The 23,872-nt window shown below is 32.9% G+C and overlaps 2 protein-coding genes across 2 annotated transcripts; both read right to left on the bottom strand.

Moving 5' to 3' along the window:
* Positions 1 to 2,697: 2,697 nt before the first annotated feature.
* LOC134721877 (neuropilin and tolloid-like protein 1) lies at positions 2,698 to 16,771 on the bottom strand. Its single transcript, XM_063585141.1, has 6 exons — positions 16,753 to 16,771; positions 10,146 to 10,278; positions 8,522 to 8,669; positions 6,959 to 7,182; positions 6,338 to 6,451; positions 2,698 to 3,675 (listed from the first exon to the last, which is right to left on the bottom strand). The coding sequence occupies exons 2-6, from the start codon at positions 10,243 to 10,245 to the stop codon at positions 3,317 to 3,319; spliced, it is 945 nt and encodes a 314-aa protein (XP_063441211.1). The 5' UTR covers positions 10,246 to 10,278; positions 16,753 to 16,771; the 3' UTR covers positions 2,698 to 3,316.
* Positions 13,891 to 16,350, bottom strand: LOC134723019 (putative uncharacterized protein DDB_G0282133). Its single transcript, XM_063586649.1, has one exon. It carries the CDS (start codon positions 16,348 to 16,350, stop codon positions 13,891 to 13,893), a length of 2,460 nt encoding a protein of 819 aa, XP_063442719.1.
* Positions 16,772 to 23,872: the final 7,101 nt, after the last annotated feature.

The following is a 23,872-nucleotide window of genomic DNA, read 5'->3' as shown; positions in this document are numbered from 1 at the left end:
ACAAACAACAACACATAGTCCTGGTAGCAATGATACAAACAACAAAACATAGTCCTTGTAGTAATGATACAAACAACAACACATAGTCCTTGTAGTAATGATACAAACAACAACACATAGTCCTGGTAGTAATGATACAAACAACAACACATAGTCCTGGTAGTAATGATACAAACAACAACACATAGTCCTGGTAGTAATGATACAAACAACAACACATAGTCCTGGTAGCAATGATACAAACAACAACACATAGTCCTGGTAGCAATGATACAAACAACAACACATAGTCCTTGTAGTAATGATACAAACAACAACACATAGTCCTGGTAGCAATGATACAAACAACAACACATAGTCCTGGTAGTAATGATACAAACAACAACACATAGTCCTTGTAGCAATGATACAAACAACAACACATAGTCCTTGTAGCAATGATACAAACAACAACACATAGTTCTTGTAGTAATGATACAAACAACAACACATAGTCCTGGTAGCAATGATACAAACAACAACACATAGTTCTTGTAGTAATGATACAAACAACAACACATAGTCCTGGTAGTAATGATACAAACAACAACACATAGTTCTTGTAGTAATGATACAAACAACAACACATAGTCCTGGTAGCAATGATACAAACAACAAAACATAGTCCTGGTAGCAATGATACAAACAACAACACATAGTCCTGGTAGCAATGATACAAACAACAACACATAGTCCTGGTAGTAATGATACAAACAACAACACATAGTCCTGGTAGTAATGATACAAACAACAACACATAGTCCTGGTAGTAATGATACAAACAACAACACATAGTCCTGGTAGTAATGATACAAACAACAACACATAGTCCTGGTAGTAATGATACAAACAACAAAACATAGTCCTGGTAGTAATGATACAAACAACAACACATAGTCCTGGTAGCAATGATACAAACAACAACACATAGTCCTGGTAGCAATGATACAAACAACAACACATAGTCCTGGTAGTAATGATACAAACAACAACACATAGTCCTGGTAGTAATGATACAAACAACAACACATAGTCCTGGTAGCAATGATACAAACAACAACACATAGTCCTGGTAGTAATGATACAGACAACAACACATAGTCCTGGTAGCAATGATACAAACAACAAAACATAGTCCTGGTAGTAATGATACAAACAACAACACATAGTCCTGGTAGTAATGATACAAACAACAACACATAGTTCTGGTAGTAATGATACAAACAACAACACATAGTCCTTGTAGTAATGATACAAACAACAACACATAGTCCTGGTAGCAATGATACAAACAACAAAACATAGTCCTTGTAGTAATGATACAAACAACAACACATAGTCCTGGTAGCAATGATACAAACAACAACACATAGTTCTGGTAGCAATGATACAAACAACAACACATAGTCCTGGTAGCAATGATACAAACAACAACACATAGTCCTGGTAGTAATGATACAAACAACAACACATAGCTCTGGTAACAATGATACAAACAACAACACATAGTCCTGGTAGCAATGATACAAACAACAACACATAGTTCTGGTAGTAATGATACAAACAACAACACATAGTCCTGGTAGCAATGATACAAACAACAACACATAGTCCTGGTAGTAATGATACAAACAACAACACATAGTTCTGGTAGCAATGATACAAACAACAAAACATAGTCCTTGTAGCAATGATACAAACAACAAAACATAGTCCTGATAGCAATGATACAAACAACAACACATAGTCCTGGTAGTAATGATACAAACAACAAAACATAGTTCTGGTAGTAATGATACAAACAACAACACATAGTTCTGGTAGCAACGATACAAACAACAAAACATAGTCCTTGTAGCAATGATACAAACAACAAAACATAGTCCTGATAGCAATGATACAAACAACAACACATAGTCCTGGTAGTAATGATACAAACAACAAAACATAGTCCTGATAGCAATGATACAAACAACAACACATAGTCCTGGTAGTAATGATACAAACAACAAAACATAGTCCTGGTAGTAATGATACAAACAACAACGCATAGTCAAGGTAGCCTCTCACAATTTGGTATATCAATGTACATTCAACAACCTAGACAAAGTATACACTGGAAAAGAAGTTATGTATGGATAATATTTTTTAAAAGGTTTATATCTAGATTAATGAGTGAGTTTTATTTCACATTTTAAATGAGCCGTAGGGCGTACTAAAACCTGAACGCATTAGAAAGGAATATCCCACTTTAGTGTTGTCGGTAAAATAGGATACTAGATTTTGCAAATCTTTATAAAAAATAATTATTTTTTTTACGGTATATAAGTCAGATAATGCATATTTTAAGGTTTTTCTTGTCGTAGAACACACCTCGGGTTGTCAGGATTGCTAAAAGAAAGACCTCACTACGGTCGGTCTTTCATTTGATTAATCCTGACACCCCTCGGTGTGTTCTACGACAAGAAAAACCTTAAAATATGCATTATCGCGAAGTTCCCCGGGATAATGGTTAGCAACGTCCGGGGAATTGGGTTAGCAACACCCAGGGACTATGGGTTTTTTTAACGACGTGCGTTAACCAATCAAAATCCTAGATATATACTAAGCCGGGGATAAATTTCTGTATTCTTTTATAAAACTTGCAACACAAATCAAAAAATATTTTTTTTAATAATAAAAAGGTTTTCGCCAGCGAAATACATTTAAAAAAAAACTATAAAAAAAATTACAAATGTAGAAACACAAATAAGTTTTCAATAAATTATCAGTCTATATCACAAAATTCTTAAATGATTGAAGGTAATCTTCATGTTTCGGTTAGAAATCTCTCTCTTTCTCTCTTTCCCTCTCTCTGCTTAATCATTTTGACAAATTTGGTAAACTTTGAACAAAACAAATTAGTAACAAATAATTTGAAAGTAAGTTGAAAAAAAAGATGTCAAATTTATGTTTAATGGGATTATAATGATGAGGACTAACGAATTTGCCTCCCCTCTAATTAAATGTGTTAAAGAATATTTCTTTTTAAATTTTTTTCATTTCTATATAATACACATATACTTTGAGACTTGGATTAATAGTACCATACTTTGAATGAAAAAAGATATAAAAATCACTCAGTTGATTGTTAGAGGAAATAAAATATTTAAAATATTTTTTTGCATTTTTTTTTAAATTGTCGATATAGAAATTTATAACTATTTGTTAAACTAAGAAATTTTTAAACAAAAATCCCTAAGTTTGCTAAAAACTGCATGGACACCAAAATATTGTTTCATGCAATCGAATCTCCAGACTTTGGAATTTTAATAATGCTTTTACTTGAACTTCCTCCTGAATTAGGAGTACTAGGTCTGTCCTGAGATGAAGACATGTTGGGATCAGATCCGTTCTTCATGGAATGGTATCCATCGTTATAAGTTTTGTAATATTTCCTAGTCAGTGGATAATTACTTTGATTATCCCATTGTTGTATAATAGGAAGTGGATCCTTTAAGAACATCTTCCATCTATATTGGCGGTATACATAGATACCAATTAAAACGCATATGACGACGACCGAACCGACACCAATGGCAATCCCTGCTATCAACGCTGAGTTATCACTGGATTCTGAGTTTGCCAATTCTGCATCTGAAATAGTTAGGAAGTATGTTTTAACAAGTATGAAATTTTGACATCTTTATACAATACATGCAATTATTTAAATTAGATGGTCATTTCATGATGGTCTATTCATTTTGGTGGAGAAATCTGGCAGACCTGGAGATCGAGAATCATCAAATCTCGGCTGGAAAACTTGTAAAGTGAGATCTAAGTCGAACACATCTCACTATGAACGTGCTTCGAACTAACAGCCTCATTGTAGACAGACAATTGATAGAATTTTCTAGACTGCTTGATCACTTATGCCGCTAAATGGTTTTAAGCATATTTACACGAAGTTGAGATATATCCAAACATTAAATACTAAAATACGTGTCTATATATTTGTTCCATCAAGTAATTAAAAACTATGAATTTATTAATGTTTTGCGTTGGTAGACTTTGTGGGTTCATAATCAAACCCAATATAAGAATCTTCTTGTTACTTGTAGTCAAAACGTGATGGGAAAACTTTACAGAATGCAAACTATCTTGAATGGTTTTACACTAGTAATTTTGGGGCCCTTTATAGCTTGTTGTTCGGTGTGAGCCAAGGCTCCGTGTTGAAGGCCGTACTTTAACCTATAATGGTTTACTTTTTAAATTGCTATTTGGATGGAGAGTTGTCTCATTGGCACTCACACCACATCTTCCTATATCTATCACAACACTCAAACCTCTCATTAGCAAAAATCTATCTTTTTTTTTTTAAATTGATTTCCGAAATATTGAAAGTGTACTTGAAAAGAGCATTAGTAAGTACCATATCTATGAATAACTGTTCTGTTTGTTATTTAAATTCTCTCTCATAAATTCGTCCGAATTTAAAACATTTCTAATCTATCTATATGGCGAAATAAGAGGCAAGTCAAAATGTAGGTTTGGTTTTCTCATGGCAACTTCGAAACTTGTTCTACAAACCACAGTTACTAAAGATAGAAAAAGATAAGGGAAACCCCAAATATAACGGAATAGAAATAAATTGATAGTATATTGAGTATCTGTAATTGTAGGTTATCGTTGGTCATCTCAACGACATTGATTTTCGAGCTTGAGTATTATTTTAGTGTGAATGCAAGTACCTGCGCAATGCAATATATTCAATATCATGTAGAGAGAGATTGCCATTACTTTTGATTATCTGTTCGATGAGAGATTGTATGTCATTCTAGTATGATTCCATGTGCAGTGACGTATCGCCAGTAGATGTAATATGAATATGATAACTGTGAGATATCGTCAGTATATACAATATGATTAGATGTACAGTGAGATATCGTCTGTAGTTAAGCACGATATCTCACTGTACATCTAATCATATTATATATACAGTGAGATATCGTCTGTATATGTCATATGATTAGATGTATAGTGAGATATCGTCTGTATATGTAATATGATCGGATGTGCAGCGATATATCGTCAGTAAATGTAATATTAGATGTACAGTGAGATATCGTCAGCAAATGTAATTTGATTAGATGTACAGTGAGATATCGTCGGTAAATGTAATATAATTAGATGTTCAGTGAGATATTGTCAGTAAATGTAATATGATTAGTTGTACAGTGAGATATCGTCGGTAAATGTAATATGATTAAATGTGCAGTGAGATATCGTCGGTAAATGTAATATGATTAGATGTGCAGTCAGATATCGTCAGTAAATGTAATATGATTAGATGTGCAGTCAGATATCGTCGGTAGATGTAATATGATTAGATGTACAGTAAGATATCGTCGGTAAATGTAATATGATTAGATGTACTGTGAGATATCGTCAGTAAATGTAATATGATTAGATGTGCAGTCAGATATCGTCGGTAGATGTAATATGGTTAGATGTACAGTAAGATATCGTCGGTAAATGTAATATGATTAGATGTACTGTGAGATATCGTCGGTAAATGTAATATGATTAGATTTGCAGTCAGATATCGTCGGTAAATGTAATATGATTAGATGTGCAGTTAGATATCGTCAGTAAATGTAATATGTTTAGATGTGCAGTCAGATATCGTCGGTAAATGTAATATGATTAGATGTGCAGTCAGATATCGTCAGTAAATGTAATATGATTAGATGTACTGTGAAATATCGTCAGTAAATGTAATATGATTATATGTGCAGTCAGATATCGTCGGTTAATGTAATATGATTAAATGTGCAGTCTGATATCGTCAGTAAATGTAATATGATTAGATTTACAGGGATATATCGTCAGTAAATGTAATATGATTAGAAATACAGTGAGATATCGTCAGTAAATGTTATATGATTAGATGTAGTGAGATATCGTCAGTATATGATTAGATGTGCATTGAGATATCGTCAGTATATGATTAGATGTGCAGTGAGATATCTTTAGTATATGATTAGATGTGTAGTGAGATATCGTCAGTATATGATTAGATATACAGTGAGATATCATCAGTATATGATTAGATATACAGTGAGATATCGTCAGTATATGATTAGATGTGCAGTGAGATATCGTCAGTATGTATGATTAGATGTGCAGTCAGATATCGGCAGTATATGATTAGATGTACAGTGAGATATCGTCAGTATATGATTAGATGTACAATGAATTATCGTCAGTATATGATTAGATGTACAATGAATTATCTTCAGTTGTTGTTACTAATTACCTGTACAGTCCGATTCGTCAGACTGATCTCCACACTGGTCATAATTATCACATTTTAGTGAGGATGAAATACACAGTGAGTTGGTACAGCTAAATTGGTTACTTGAACAGGGTGCTACAAAAATCAAAGTTTAATAATATAATTATGAAGTGACAAACTGTTTAAACAAGTTTAATGCTCTTCAGAGACCAAGGTTTTTGGTTTTAAGGTGAACATCTCTCTCTCTCTCTCTTCCATTGGCAATCAAACAACAACTGTTTAACGAGTATGGAGACAGTAGGACATGGCGATTTGGGGAACAGCTAAAAATGTTGACGATGCCAAAGACGACGGAATGTGTAATCGCCATGTGTCGCTTCCGCGACATTTATGTCGTAGGCTACAGAATGGAAAAAAGACATCTGACTAACATGTTTATTCCAAGTTCGGTTATTTAGAAAGGACAGTTTGGAAGAAAATTTGTTATGGAAATCATAATAAAATCCGAAGACATGTTGACAAACTAGTGAGTAGGTTTCTTAATTTCATTAACATCCAAAAATAGGTAATAGCATTCCATATTTTGTATATTTTCTACAAGTGTGTTTTTTTAATTTTATTTTTTTGGATCATTTCTCTTACCATATGAAAATGCCGAAAGTATAAGATCAAAGCCTCTGTTCGTGACTGTTGAGTCGGTAACCAGTTGAACAGTGAGTGAAGTTCCAGTAGATGTTATGTTGGTTGGCGCTATATATCCACAGTTGTGATCCAAATTCAACGGACTGGAAGAGGTGTCCACTCCATCATAAAAATTGACAATGTCGTTACAAACGCCATTCAGTTGATCCTCAATTTCATATCGTCTAAAAAAATCAAGAATTATGACTTTTCCTCGTATACTAAGTACTGTAAAGGGTTAAACTCGAGCTTTCTTAAATCAAATATTTATATTATAATTAGAGGTTAATTTCAATCTATCAAATGTCACATTTAATTGTCGGTTACACCAAACGCGTCAATTATATACTGTAAATTCAGAAATTATTGCGAGGTTTTTATTATTGCGAAAAATGCGAATGAGTTGTAAACGCAATAATTTAAACTCGCATTTTGAAATATTTTATACGGGTTTTACAGGATTTTTCTTAAAATCGTAAAAATTAAAATCGCATTTAAGTCTTAAATGACAAAATCACAATAATTAATGCACGCAATAATATCTGAATTTACAGTAAGTGATTTATGCTAGTAACATGATCAGTATAGCATCGAACTTTTGCAATCTGGCAACTTGGACCAATAGAAACATTGAAAGGACATCATTCATCATTGAAAATCAATACGATCTTATTACATTTACTGACGATATCTCACTGTACATCTAATCATATTACATTTACCGACGATATCTCACTGTACATTTAATCATATTACATATACAGACGATATCTCACCATACATCTAATCATATACTGACGATATCTCACTGCATCGTACGGAGTCTGTCTTAATATTTAATGATCCTTGCCATTTGTGGAAAGGGAAAGGATAAGAATCATAACAATAGGTTATATTCTCGTAAACAGGAAACTTCAATATAAATGCGTAAAAACCAGCATAAGTCGAACCAGAGGAAATTTAATTTTTAGTCCTTTAAGAAAACAAAACTTAATAACAAATGATACAATTTATAGAATCTCGCACAGCTACATGTATAGACAAAGCTTTGTTTAATCACGATGAAACTATATTTTATTTACAATGATTTTATACCTTATCCAAGTACAAATGAGCAGAGAAAACTGTCCAATTGATGAGCAAGGATTACAATATAAGTACTTAAATCTATATCTGTATAAGCTGGTATAAGAATAGCTTTATTGTCATTTAAAACAGAATAAACATATCCACATGCAGTTTGTGAGGGAAAAAAAAGAAAGAAAAATGTACATGAATCAAGGGAATAACACATGACCTTACTTCTCATGACTGATTAATAAAGGTGCCAATATTTAAAAAAAAAAAAAAAAGGGTAAAAATGTATACTGCAGTACAGAAATAAGATGGTATAAAATTCCCTTACCGTATTGAACAAGAGAAAATCACCAATAACTTATTGGCAATAAGTATCTATAAATTCCTTGATTATATATGTAAATATACGATTTGGAATGTTTCTGCATCAGCAATTGTATAACATACCTAAAGACAGCTACTACTTTATAGTTCGTGGGTACTGTGACAGCGAGGTAACAGTTCATAGAGTTAGGGTAAGATAATGCTGTACTGGACTGCAGCGATATGCCAGTTGTTATGGCAACGGTCTGGTTACATGATGTTGTTAAATACACTGAAACAAAAATATTATATTGTATATTTGTCTTTGTCAGAGATAAGATAAAAGATTGTGCTGGTTATAACACTGTTACTGTGTAAAGGAACTAACAGACTTATACTTTTTTAGTTAATAGAAAAACGTACGTTCTGTGCAACCAATTTTTGTGTAAATATGAATAGAAAAATAATGGCAAAACAGTTCCAGATAACAGTTCTAGATAGTCATGCAGGATATAAATCTGCTAGACGAGTATACATTTTTTTCAATTTATAACTATATTATTTGAAGCATACGAAATTGTCTAGTAAAACAATATTCACCGTGTATCATCGTACAGCGGATATAGGTACTAACCAAGAGGGCGTGGGATATTTTGACCTCTATACGGTATCGGAAATCTTTGTTTTGTTCACATAATATCAATGTGTACTTCAATATAAACATACTTGTTGTTTTAAGAAATGATTTGGTCGGAGGTTGGTGTTTAGACATGTCTCATTATTTTCCAAAAACAAGAACGATTACTAAAAACATGTGCAAATACTTGTAAAAGAAGTAGGCCCTCATCTCATCCAATATAATTCTATATTCATTGCAACTCTTTTTCTGATAGAAGGCCACTGTGTGTGTGTGTAATAAGTATAGCTGTTTCCATGATTGGCATTAGTATCTTTAATATATAATTATGTTATTTTTCGATATTTTATTCCGAAAGAAGCGCTAATTTCGGTGTTTAGCTGACCACAAAAAATCTTCTGTACAGTGCATAGCTATGTTGCTTTACACCGTACACAAAAACTTTATTTTCATACTCGTGTATTACTCAAAAGTTTCAAGGAATGAGTCATCACAGGTAGGATTATAAATGGTTACTATTACTTTTGCCCTGTATTACATGAAGCTTTCATCTGATAAAACATGTAAATGTTTCGAAAACTGTATCGAAATTGAAAGTTTGTGTTGACCTTCACAACCATTTGTGCATGTACAAGTTAATTGCTCTTATAAGAATATCAAAGTTGTTTTATAAATAGGAAAAAATCGAGTGCGAAAATTATTTGGGTGCAGGATTTTCACAAGTTGAGAAATGTACATTGAATATTGATAAAAGCAAAACCCAGATTTTCGTTACCGTGTAAGGTCACAATCGATCATGCCCGATTGGTTAGTACCTATATCCGCTGTACTGATGATACATGTGCACGGTGATATTATTTCGTGTAGGTATGCCGGGTACACAAGTGATAAATATAACTTGAAATTATCGTTCGTGTTCTTTAATACAAAGAAAGTTTAACCGGAGCGAAGAAGCAATATATTGTATTTGATTTAGGACTTTGTTTTTTGAATTTTCCTCGGAGTTCAGTATTTTTGTGTTTTAATTTTTTTTTGTAAACATATATTCTGTGATTGATCAGAGACATATATACACATATATGTCTCTGGATTGATTAATATTTTGTCAATAATCATGTCTTTACGTCTCACCTGTGCTTATCGAACTTGCTGATGGGATGATCAGTGACAAAATGAATATGAAAACATTGGAACATAAAAATGAATTCATTTTGACGGACACATCGTACATTGTTTACAAATGGCGGCGCTGCTTGGCAATACTGTTACTGTTACTGGTAATTTCCTCCTCTCTCAGGAGCACTCCCAAAGGGATACATAAATTTTAAAGTATAGTCTAAGAAAGGATATATATATTTACAACTTACGTTAAACTGTACAGTTTCCCACCACCCTTGGCTATTGCGTATACTAAAAGCATTGTTCATTTGGCATACTTTAAGTCTATTTACACACTGTCTATAATATTACTTCTTATGTTTCATCTTTTAGGAGATAAGTTCTCCTCACATGTAGTCCATAACATAATGTCCTTGTTATTTGTTCAATATCAGTATAGTTGTCCTTTTTAAAGCGAATAGATGTTCTCACACTTTCACATGTAGAGTCAAGAATAAGTTTCATTAGTTGTCTATTATCAAGATCTTCGTATGTTCCTTTTTTAATGTTTTCTAGATAGCATTTTAGAGTGTTCAAGTGATTTCTTCGTACATCCTCTAATCTATCACATATCAATAAAAAATGTTCTAAATCTTCTGTATCATTTTGGCACATTTTACATTTTGCTGTTTCTTTATTATTACTAAACTTGGCTTTATTAACTTGTAAAGTATAAGTTCCTGTAAGCAGTCTGGCTTTTACTTCAGCTTTTTTCACCTCAATATGACAGTTTGGTACAGATTTCCATATCTGATGAGCATTTCCTATAGCATATGACTGAATATTTAGTAGTTTCAAGGTTGACTTCTGTTGTTTCTCTTCTTGCCACTTAACATCCCAGTAGTGTATTATATGTTTCTTTACTGTTTTTTTCCATTTCAGAGTATCTAATTCCTTCTCTAATAATGTTTCAATTTCTGGTAAACCATATTTCTCTAATCTCTGAATAGCCTTAATAATGTAACTTTGTCCATTGCGTTTTGCCATACTTAATTGTCTTTCTAAAATTTTGAATTCTAAAGTTTCTTTGTTGTGAAGGAGATTTCCTAGAAATGTTAATATCAATCGGTCTACTACAACCTCGACTGGCTCCACTCCTAGAAGTGAGTAAGTGGCAATATTTGCTGTCCTGTCTGGAAGACCCTGAATTTGTCTACATACTTTCAACTGTAGTCGCTCTAATTTCAGGATATCTGACTCAGTGAAATTCATTACTTCTATTCCATATAATGCTCGTGGTATGACATATGTTTTCCATATTTTATAGGCTACTATTGGAGACATGCCTTTCCTTGCATGTAGTCCAGGTCCAAGTAAAGCATACAGAGTTTTCCTTGCTAGTTTTAGTCGATCTTCAGTGTTCAGCTTGTTTTTACTATTTCGTATTAGTCCTAGATGTTTTGTTTCACTCTTTTGGGTTATCTCATCTTTTCCAAGGTATACCGAAAAGTTACTTTGACATTTAGTGATCGGTACCAAATCTGACTTGTCTGGGTTTATAGTTACTAGGTCTCTTTTTGTACAGTTTTCAACAATGTCTAATAATGCTTGTACTTCATGTTGGTTTTCTGCCAATACAGCTATGTCGTCAGCACACGTTGGGGCCATTACTTTTATGTTTCCTATTTCAGCTCCAATTTCAGATCTTTCTAATGCTTTCAGTATATTGTTATTATATCTCTTATATAACATTGTTGACAATTTTGCTCCTTGTCTTACACCTTGTGTTACTTTCACTTCACCTGAGAGACTATTATTCCATTTCACTTGTATAGACATATTTCTATATAGATTACGTAAAAGTATCCAAATTCCACCACAAATTCCGTCATGATATAAGTTATTAAAAAGTATCTCATGATTGAGTTTATCAAAGGCCTTTTGGGCGTCAAGGGTAAGTAGAAAAAGTTCTCTCAAAAGTTCCTTATAACAGTCTGCTGTTTGTGTAACAATAAACGCTGTATTTAGAGATGATGCCTTTTCTGTGAAACCACGTTGTAATTTACTTTGTTTTGGAAGTAGAGTTGGTTCAATTCTGTCTTTTAATAGGCTTTCAAGTACAGTTGAAAAAGTATTCGTAACTGTTATACCCCTGTAATTTTCTGGGTACATCTTGTCTTTGCCGGTTTTTAATACTGGAGTAACTGTTCCAGATTTAATTTTTTCTGGCACATCTAGATTGTCAAAGATTAAATTGATGATAAATACTATAAATGGTATAATCTCTTCTGGTCCATACTTGAAATGCTCTGAGCTAATTCCATTAACGTCTGGTGACTTTCCTGTTTTCATCTTACAGATTGATGACTGGACCTCATCTACAGTTGCTCGTTCTATTGGTTGTAGATTTTCTTTTTCTATAGATTCAATGATTTCATTTTGGATCTTTACGAGGTTAAGTTTTTCTGCACCAGTCTCATTCTCAATGTTGTTATTAAAAAGTTCTGAGAAATAGTCCCTCCATCCATCTGAAATTTCCTCTGGGTTATCTAAGGCGTTTTTATTGAATACCATAATGTCAGGATTTGAAGTATCAGATCTTCGTTGGTTTTGAATTAATTTATGAAATAGTTTGTTATCACTTTGGCTTGATTTCATAATTTTTTCTGTAAGTGCTATTCTTTGCGAAGCATGTGCCCTACGTTGTGCACTCCTTAATCGTCTTTTTGCAGTTTGCATTTCATTCTTGAGTTCGTAATTTTGCGTATCTTGCTTCCACATGTAGAAGGCTTCTTTAGATTTTCGAGAAGCATTGTTTATATCTTGGTTCCAAATACTTTTGCCTTTTGTTGTAACAACTGTTTGTTTTCTATACTTTGGGATAGAAAGGTTTCCTGCATGATGTAGGATATTCTCTAAATTTTCGATTGCTTCTGATGTTGTTTGAATTTCAGTTAGATCTATTTCTTTCAGTTTAGTTGTGATGGCTTCTTGGTATATTTGTTTATCACATTTTCTCCAATCAGGACGTTTAACTATTTTTGTTATTTGCCGTTGTTTTCTATTCAATGTTCCTACAACTTTCGCTATGACAATTGTGTGGTCAGAAACATTTAGAGGCTCCATGTCTGATATAGATACTGTGTACCTTATATTCTTCTCAGCTTTCTTGTGAAGAAAATAATCTATCTGTGATTTAGATATTTTATTATGGTTATAGAATGTTGGTTTAATTGGATAGTTGTGTACCATTTCCAATTCGTTGTTGGTTAAAAATTGTTTTAAAATCATATCTCTTGATCTATTGTCTCTATGCAATGACGCATTTAAATCTCCACAAAGCATTATTTGATATTTTTCCTGATATTTTTCAATTATCTCTTCCAGCTGAGCTAGCATATCTTTATATTTCTCATCACAATTTTCATTTCCTGATGGCATGTAAACATTTATCAAGCATATTGGGTGCTCTTTCGTATTCACTGTTAGTACAATTATGCGTTCATTTCCATCTGGCATATATTTCACTGCATTGTCAATGTCTTTTCTCCAGAACGTAGCCACCCCCCCCCATAACCTCTTCCACATATAATATCTGAAGTGTCGATATTGTCATCAACTGATTTTGCCTCTACTTCATGCATATTACTGACAGCATTCAGGTAATGTTTCTCAGATGAATATAACCAATGTTCTTGAATACATAAAATTTCACATCTCTTTAGTACTTGTTTCAAATAAAGTTCATTTGACTTAGCATTTTGTATATTTAATGTACCTATAGTGATTTCCTTTTTTGCGGATGATTCGAGGTTGAGGCTCGGCCGTGCTCTAAAAAAGAAGTAGAATCTCTTTGTTCTTGATTTCCTGAGTTTGCATTATTTTCAGTTACTTTTACACTTTGAATGTTAGTGTTTTGCTCACTTTCACTTGAGTCTGAATGTTTCTGTTTGGGTCTATCACAGTTTGATTTCAACTTGTGTGTATTGTTTTTAAGAAGTTCTCTTGGATATTTTCCTGTCGGAATAACTCGTGGTTGTTGCGTTTTAAATTTCTCTAAATTTGGCAGTGTCATACTTTCTGGTGCTTTCACCTTACTTTGATTTAAAAATGTTGGTATCTGGTGGAAATCTCGTTTATTTTGCTGATGGTATTTTTGGTGGTCATTTTGTCGCACATTTCCAAAGTGATTTACCATAGGCATATTTGCTTGCTGTATACTACTATGTTGATTGTTCATTCTATAAGAATTCACTTGGTGCATGAGATTTTGTCCTTGAATATTACGTATTTCTTGTGGTTGTTGATATGGCCCTGGAAATCTCTGTGTCAATATTGGTCTCAATTGATATTGACCTTGCATGGGTACATGTGAATGTTGAAATGGAAATACCTTTGTTAATATAGGTCCCAACTGATTTTGTCCTGCAGCAGGCATTTGTGGCTGATTCATCATATAATGTTGGTTCTTGTTTTGAGTATTTTCTATATTTTGTACATATCTTTGTTGATTTATTAGTGGTTCTGTCTTGTGCTCAGTTATCAACGATTTATGATTTTGTAAGCTTGGCTGAGAATTGTTCACTAATTTTTCATTGTTATTTTTACATGCACATTTACTCTCATGTTGTTCATAGTTCGGTCTATTATCATGAAGTTTCATCATGTTTATTTCAGTTTTTAGATCTCTGATCTCAAGTTCATGCTTTAGTTTTATCTCATGAATGTCTAATTTGTGCTGGAATTCTATATTCATTGTTGTAAACTTGGCTGATATTGACTCTTCTAGCATTTGCACTTTAGTTTTTATGTCCTGTAAGGCAGAATTTTGCCATTGATGAATTTCATCTTTTTCTTTGCCTGTTGTTTGTTGTTTCCATTTACAGTGAATGAGGCTGATTGTATTTTCATAGTCCCTGTTTTGCTCCTCTAGCATGATAATTCTTGCTCTGCTAGCTGTGAGTTGTTGTTCTAATTCTATAGTTTCTTTCTTTTTCCCTTTTTTTGGCCTCGGTTTAAGGTTTATCGGGCTATGAGAAAGATGGTCGCTTACGTGAGTGGGTAAGTTTTCATTTAGTTCATCTGGCACCACTGTTTTCACTTTAGTTTCCTCTTCATTTATATCATTTACCAGTTGTTCTTGATTGTCTCGTTGATTATAGGATACATGTACTTCTGTTTTTGATTCATTTTCTTGTTGTTGATTGCTATTGTTTATAGCTATGTGCGCATTTTCTTCTTCTTCTTCTTCTTCAATATTGAATGTTATATTTAGAGGTGTGTTTGTTCCCTCTCGGTCGTTCTCTAGTTCAAACTGTATAAAACTCTCATTTATAAATATATCTTCTAAGTTTTCACACAATGGGCAAGTATATGTCAGGTTGGTGTCTTCAGATTGTTTTTCAAATTCTTCTTCAGTGAGATTACTGCATTCTTTATGTAACCACATACAACATTTTGTACATTCAACAGAGTCCTCATTGTTGACATCATAAAAACATGCTGGACATTTGATATGATTAATTTGTGGGTCAATATTTTCTTGTTCACTTTGTGTTTTATTAGTTTCAATTTCAGGCGTAGTAATGTTCTTTCTTCTACCTATTATTTGTAACTTGTTTGGGTTTTCACATTTTAAATCATTATCTTCTGTATTATGGTTCTTACTACTATATTCAGTCACTGCCTGATTTGAAAGTACAAGCTCGCATATTTCTATTATCTTTTCATTGATTTGTTTCACATTTGCCATATCTATGGTCTTTATGATTTCTGGGAGGTCTTCACAAATAAATTGCTGGTATTGACGCCCATTGATATCCATTCTACTAGTAGTATTGAACATGTTGATTCTATACCATTGTCTACATTTAATATTCATATTTTCTTTCGGTCTAATTGAAAACGATTCCTCTACTATTGCTTTTCCAATTGTCTTATTGCTAGTTTTACTAGATTTGACAGTTTTAATGTATGTTTTATTCTGATGTTCATCATAATATTTGATTATAGCCCTTTTATATACTTCATATGCAGCTGGTGTAAACGACATCACCAAAGTACCTCTTTTAAGTTCGATTTCAACATCAAAATCTCTTTTCGCAGCATCTATCTTTTTAAGTAATGCTGTTCTTTCATTAAGTTTATATTTCATCGATGTTTCATTTCTACTGGGTGTGAATATCTCTTTGCGTACAATCGTTCTGTTTGTCTTCCGCACAGTAATGGGAGACGCCATATTTAAAAGTTTGACACTTCCGGTTTTGTATTTTAAAAGTTACTTCTCAATAAATATATATTTTCTAGTGCGCTATTTACGAAGTGCTCATCAATAAAAGTTTTTAAAAACGATAAATGTCAAATATATACACTAAAAGCGAACACACAGGATTATCTACAGGTTTAGGATAAAAGCACCGGTAAAAATTGTTCAACCATGACGCATTTAAAACCTTAAAATGTCATTTGTTGCAGGAGGTTAAAACTCTAAAATGCACTACGAAGCGTGAGAAAGTGTGTAGGGTGAAACTGTACAGTTTTTTGTAAAACCTTTTGTGCTTTAAAACAACTAAAACTCTAAAAATATTGGGAGTGCTGTGCAGGTGAACCTTCTATTCCGCCATCTTTATTCAAAAATACTCCAGTTTACCTGTACAGGTAAATAAAGGTTAATCAACGATGTAAATCGGAACGGAAATGATACAAAATTCGCAAAGATCTGTGATTTAACAAACAAAAAAGTGTATATAAATATGTACTAGTATATGGCGTGCGAGAGTAAGTCTTCCAGAACATACTACTTTAATTCGCAAAGCAAAAATCAGAAACATATATATACTATATATATAGACGAGTTGTATATACATTATGTACACAGCCATGTATCACCATCATTGATGGCGATCCGATGGATACATCTGTTGTAGGGTTGGACATCACTGACTCAGACGTACTTATGAATATAATTATTTTCTGTGACTGTATCTTACATTAATTTGTAGTATCCTTTACTATAGATAATTTAGCTGATCTGTAACAATAACATCTTCATGCCTTATATATCATGTACTGTAGTACGCCGCTAGATTAAAACCGACGTGGAAAGGTAACATATGGCCAGCGAAAGCTCTTTATTTTGAGAGCCCAGGTGGTCGTGTGGTCTAGCGGGACGGCTGCAGTGCAGGCGATTTGGTGTCACGATATCACAGTAGCATGGGTTCGAATCCCGGCGAGGGAAGAACCAAAAATTGGCGAAAGCAAATTTACAGATCCAACATTGTTGGATTGATGTTTAGACGAGTTGTATATATATATATAAATGTTTGCACCTGTCCTAAGAGACAGTAGTTGTCGTTTGTTTATGTAATATATACGTGTTTCTCGTTTCTCGTTTTGTTTATATAGATTAGATCGTTGGTTTTCCCGTTTGAATGGTTTTACACTAGTAATTTTGGGGCCCTTTACAGCTTGTTGTTCGGTGTGAGCCAAGGCTCCGTGTTGAAGGCCGTACTTAAACCTATAATGGTTTAATTTTTAAATTGTTATTTGGATGGAGAGTTGTCTCATTGGCACTCACACCACATCTTCCTATATCTATGTGTTAAATATCTCTGATAAAAATATAGCAACGTTTTACCACATAACTTTTGGAAAACATGAGAAATAAGTCACTGGTTTTCCAGCTGAGAAGGGGTTTGTCATAGTGTTGATTGTTTTGGATTTTTTTGGGTTTTTTTTTTTTTTTGCTACGGTATTTTCGGGTTTTCTTTTTCTCTAGTTTATATGTGATTCAGTATGGGGTCTACGGTTCCTTTTTACAGCATGTTAGACTTTCTACCGTGATGTCCCTTCCTAATTATGTTTTTTCTTCTTTTTTTTTTCAATTTTGCCCCTTTAATAATTTTACTGCTTTAACTATGAGATTACAATTATACTGACATCTGCAGGAGGCTGGCTCTTATAAATTAGTTAGAGAGAAATAATAGAAAGGGAATTGTAGCAAGTCTAACAGCATGTGCACTGTACTAGTTTGTATATATCTGTTATGTGAACAATTGTCCGGTGGACATAATTTCACGACGGACAATATTTAGTCGTCCAACTACAAAAACAAGTATTGTACTGACTTAGTCACAGTAACTACAGAACATAAGTTTAATTGAGATATACGAAAAGTGTGTACATTTAATTCTTGTGGATTAGAATTTATTAGAGTTTGTAATTCACATTGAAAAAAATTCCCTTAGTACATATAGTTTACATCCACCTTTGAGATAACATATTTCCGCAATCAAAACTTTAGGAAAATCAAACGAGCAAATTAATTTTAGTCAAAGTGTTTAACACTTTGTATAATTGAAATTTAATAAAAAAAAAATTAAAAAAAGACCTTCGTCCTATGTTGTGGTGTCGTAACATCTGATCTATTGGTACCGATTATCAGGTTGTCTGCATAAGGCTAGTGTTAAATATCATCCACAAGACACAATATGAAGCTTTTGTCGAGTAATCGCAGCGAACGAGCTTGAAAAGTAACGTATTGTTTCTAGCAAAGATTTATTACAATTAAAATATGATTAAAATCTGATAATCGATTTATCAGCTTGTACATTTATACGTGCAAATGAGAAACAAATCCTTTTCTTTGATTCTCCAGCCCGGCACACAATTAGTCTTGTTAGTTTTCATTATAACGTCTAGTCTAAAGTTATAAAGACCGAATTAACGCATTTGTTGCCACAAAGCCGTGATATGTACCGATTGTCAGGTTGTCTGCATATTGCCACGATCATCACTGAAGAGACATGTATTGTCGAAATGCGCATCTGGTGCAAGAAAATTGGTACCGTTAATTTTATTACTACCACTGGGTCGATACCTCTGCTGGTGGACTATAAGTCCCCGAAGGTATCACCAGCCCAGTAGTCAGTACTTCGGTACTGGCATAAAATACGGATTTGTTTTTTATTATTAAAATTTGCTGTTACAAAATATTAGAAATGATTATAAATTAAGGATTGTATCTCCCTCATGCAAAGCTCTGATTCCTTTCACGGATTTGGCTACACTTTTTGGACCTTTTGGATTATAGCTCTTCATCTTTTATATAAGCTTTGGATTTCAAATATTTTGGCCACGAGCATCACTGAAGAGACATATATTGTCGAAATTCGCATTTGGTGCAAGAAAATTGGTACCGTTAATTTTATTGATATAATTGTAAAATATCAGCTACGAGACACAATATGAAGATTGTTTCGAGGTCCTTATTGGCGACAAATGTACCCCTATAATAATTGTATATCAAACTTGTTCTTGTGTTTTATGAATCACAATTTTTGTCCGAATTATCAATCTAAATACCGTTTCAATAATTTTAATGTTGATTGATTGATTAAAATATGATTTTTGTTAAACTCCACTTTCAGCACTTTATAAATTTAATTTTCAGTTTTAATTTTACTAGTGTGCTTTGTCTATATGTCTTTTTGTGTTTCTGTGTTTTTATAGTGATTAAGATTATAACACAATGTTGACTGCTGTACCCTAATTTTGACATTTTTAACTATGACGTCTTTTTGTTTTGTTTTCAGCCTGATCATTGTCAATTGCAATATAATATAAATTTAGAGGTTTAGCTTGCTATAAAATTGGGTTTTATCCACCATTTTCCAGATAAGAAAATGACTGTTCCAAATCAGTAATATGACAGTTGTCATCCATTCGTTTGATGTGTTTGAGCTTTTGAGTTTGCCATTTGATTACGGACTTTCCGTTTTGAATTTTCCTCGGCGTTCGGTATTTTGATGATTTTGCTTTTTACAAGATAATGCTAGCTTTATTTCAGTTTTTCTCATAAGCTCATGTATGAAGTTTTTCTCATGTAAATAAAGAAATAAGTCGATTGGAAGAGTAGCACAGTGGTATCTAATGGGAATGCCAATTATCGGGTGAACAACTCGTCACCAAAACATAACAAATATATATCATCAATCCAGGAATCAAGCATCTCGATACTGGCGCCCTAACCATATCATAAGTGCGAAACTTTATTATGCTATAGGGCGTCCTAACATAAGATGCGCCTGAGATAGCTTCGAAACGCATTTTAAGAGTAGATCACAAGTCCATCCTAAAATTGGTCTTATCTATGACTTACGATGAATCTTAGGATACTTTCGAGAACACCACCCCAGATGTATTAGTAAACCTTAAAATGAAAATTCATATGACACATACTTCTTTTTCACGGAACGTTGTTGTTCTCCGTTCCCACATTGTAGTATAATTATAGGTTTTCTTTAAGACAAACCGATAAATTACCCTACATCTTGACGATTGATGGTTACCCGATATTTTCTTATTTTGATCAAACAAATTAACACCACTTTAACAACCAGGGGTAAAATTTATGTCTATGTATAAGAATGAAATATTCTAAGTATGGGTTTCAAATAAAATACACTTTTATGCAAATGAAACAAAGCAAGTTAAATTCGAGATACTGCAGCGAATAATCCAACGATTTGTATACATGTAGTAAGACTATACACAAATCCTTAAAAAGAAATTTTATCTGAAATTCTCAATGGACAATGATGGATGTAAGAGGAGGATATTTCCGATGGATTTCAAAAATTTAAAAAAACAATTCATATGCACAAAATGCAAAATTTCGAAATGCATCGGTCACAAAACAAACCCCGGAGTCTAATTAGTATGATCTAAAATGTTTGTAAGGTATCATCTGAAATTCTAACTGGGCTGATAGAGCGATATTATTTTATAATAAAGAGACAAGGGCGTTATATAGAATCCAGCAATATTATACTAAAGCACACTGTCTAGTAACTATACCAAATGTGCGCAATATTGAATTCGTAATAAGGTAAGAATTACTTATCTATAAAAATGAAAATTAACTATATAAATATATTTTCTTTACCTCAATTTACTAGTGTACATGTACTTATGGTTTTATACAAGTACAACATTAGGGAGACGGATTTATATTAGTTTTTCCAAATTTGTTTCAAACATATTTGAATATTTCCGTTTACTAATATTTACATATACTAGTTGATATGACTTTATAGTATGAATACTTGAATCTTTTGCCCAGCGCGAAATAAAGTCGAAAAAGGCAAAATGAAGCGGGACGTCGTTCCTGCATTGTGCATGCATCGAAATCTTCTTTTTTATTACGGTTCTATTTATATTTATACTAATATGAGGAAGGCGCTACCTTAAATGCCAGCTTTATACTAAGACAATGTCCTCTATACAGATTGGTTGTTGGTTGTTTAACGTCTAGTGGCAAATATTTCATGCATGTTCAGAACGAATGTCCTAGGCTACATTAACGATGGGGGATAGGACCGGGATCGGGTGTTTTTAGGTCGGGATTTCGGGTTTGATCCTTTCGAGATCCGGGAATTCTTTATTCGAATTTCGGGACATCGGGATTTCGTGTTTTTAAGTCCGGGATTGCAGGATTTCGTTTTTTTAAGCCCGGGAATTCGGGATCAGGACCCCTCCTACCCCCCTCCCTAATTAACGTATTGTTTATATCTAAAATTTAATTATAAGTTCAGATGGATAATGTTTAGGGAACAAACATTGAACTGGAAAAGGCAGAAGGGTTGTAGTATTTTTCCTGAAAAAAATATTCTGATTCCCAAATTGATGAATAAAAAACCTGGCCTTCCTTTTCCTTAGGGGTCCCAACATTACTGTTGAAAAATGGAGGGTCCCACTATATACATGTGTTTGAATACATTTTGTAATTGATATATTAAATAATATTCTATTGTATTGATTGTTTATATATTATAGGCTTAAATATGTCCGTTATATTAAAACTGTTTATATGGTTTTGGTTTGTATATAGGTTGTGGGACCCTAAAGTAAATGAAAGCATTATAGCACTCTTTTACTTTAGGGGTCCCAATCAAATAATCTTTATATGGTTTTTGGCTTGTATATAGGTTGTGCGACCCCTTATAATAAGTAAATCAAAGCATTATAGCACTCTTTTACTTTAGGGGTCCCAATCAAATAATCTTTATATGGTTTTTGGCTTGTGTATAGGTTGTGGGACCCCTAAAGTAAATGAAAGCATTATAGCACTCTTTTACTTTAGGGTCCAAATCAAATAATCTTTATATGGTTTTTGGCTTGTGTATAGGTTGTGGGACCCCTAAAGTAAATGAAAGCATTATAGCACTCTTTTACTTTAGGGTCAAAGTCAAATAATCTTTATATGGTTTTTAGCTTGTATATAGGTTGTGGGACCCCTAAAGTAAATGAAAGCATTATAGCACTCTTTTACTCTAGGGTCCAAATCAAATAATCTTTATATGGTTTTTGGCTTGTGTATAGGTTGTGGGACCCCTAAAGCAAATGAAAGCATTATAGCACTCTTTTACTCTAGGGTCCAAATCAAATAATCTTTATATGGTTTTTGGCTTGTGTATAGGTTGTGGGACCCCTAAAGTAAATGAAAGCATTATAGCACTCTTTTACTTTAGGGTCCAAATCAAATAATCTTTATATGGTTTTTGGCTTGTGTATAGGTTGTGGGACCCCTAAAGTAAATGAAAGCATTATAGCACTCTTTTACTCTAGGGTCCAAATCAAATAATCTTTATATGGTTTTTGGCTTGTGTATAGGTTGTGGGACCCATAAAGTAAATGAAAGCATTATAGCACTCTTTTACTTTAAGGGTCCAAATGTATTACAAAAAATAAAAAAAGTGAATGTTAGGTCATTTTACTAAAAGCAAATGCATTTTAAAACAGCAAAAAAGATTGGAAAATTAATTAAAAACTTAAATACACTTAAAACAGGTCTATAGGGAACTATTTTTTTTTATACAATAACATACCACAAACTTTTATGGACTGGGACCCCTAAAGTAAAATCCAAAAATGTTGGGACCCCTATAGTAAAAGAAGGCCAAAAGTCTGTCAGGCATAGGACAAAAAAAATATTTTGAATCCAGATCTTCACCAAAAATAATTTTATCTTTCAGATAATTCTGCAAAATAAATTTAACTTTTATATATCCAAAAACATAAAAACTTCCCAAACCGCACATGTCAGTCTGTACAGTAACACAGTAGTTTTTTTGGGTGATAATAAGGCCATATTTGCCAATTTTTTGTGATAAACCATAATACTAGTGTTACATTTTGACTAAATAATTTTAATTGATAGTACTGAAGGGCTTTGTTAAAAAAAAATCTGACTCGAATAAAAAAACATTTGTATTTCAGATCATCTTCAGTTTGGGAGTTCTACATCAATTTCATGTACTAATTCAGAGTCAGTTTTATGTTATTTCTTGCATATATTTTTTGTTACATGTACATGATGTAGCTTTCTTTTCAAGTTTTTATATGAAAGCAAAATAAAATTGAGAATGGAAATGGGAAATACAAGCATGTCAAAAATTTTCTTTCGAGTAAGAAGATGCACTCAAAATATGGTGTTTTAAATATTTTATCTGTAATTTGTGTATTTTCCTATGATAATGTCAATGTCAGTATCATGATAAAGAAAATATATTTGGTAAGTATATATTCCCAATTGACATGCGCCAGTGCGCTGTAAAAGGATCTTCTTTCCCTTAAATTCCAAAAATTGCACCATGATTTTTTTTCTCTCACAGAAACATGAATTATTTGGTAAATAAAATACTTATCATTGTTTGAAACTTTCAGTATTTAAATTTGGTTTAGCCTTTTTGAATGTTTCA

This window comes from Mytilus trossulus, chromosome 6 (assembly GCF_036588685.1).
Source record: "Mytilus trossulus isolate FHL-02 chromosome 6, PNRI_Mtr1.1.1.hap1, whole genome shotgun sequence".
NCBI lineage: Eukaryota > Metazoa > Mollusca > Bivalvia > Mytilida > Mytilidae > Mytilus > Mytilus trossulus.
The sequence above is the reverse complement of the archived record's forward strand: the minus strand, read 5'-3'. Positions and strand labels throughout refer to the sequence as shown.

Excerpts from the sequence above, each read along its gene's own strand:
- LOC134721877 (XM_063585141.1), bottom strand. The coding sequence starts at position 10,245 with ATGTACGATGTGTCCGTCAAAATGAATTCATTTTTATGTTCCAATGTT. Across the intron at positions 7,183-8,521 it reads AAAGTAGTAGCTGTCTTTAG|ACGATATGAAATTGAGGATC; the intron begins GTATGTTATACA and ends TGATTTTTTTAG. Across the intron at positions 6,452-6,958 it reads ACTTTCGGCATTTTCATATG|CACCCTGTTCAAGTAACCAA; the intron begins GTAAGAGAAATG and ends TGATTTTTGTAG.
- LOC134723019 (XM_063586649.1), bottom strand. The coding sequence starts at position 16,350 with ATGGCGTCTCCCATTACTGTGCGGAAGACAAACAGAACGATTGTACGC.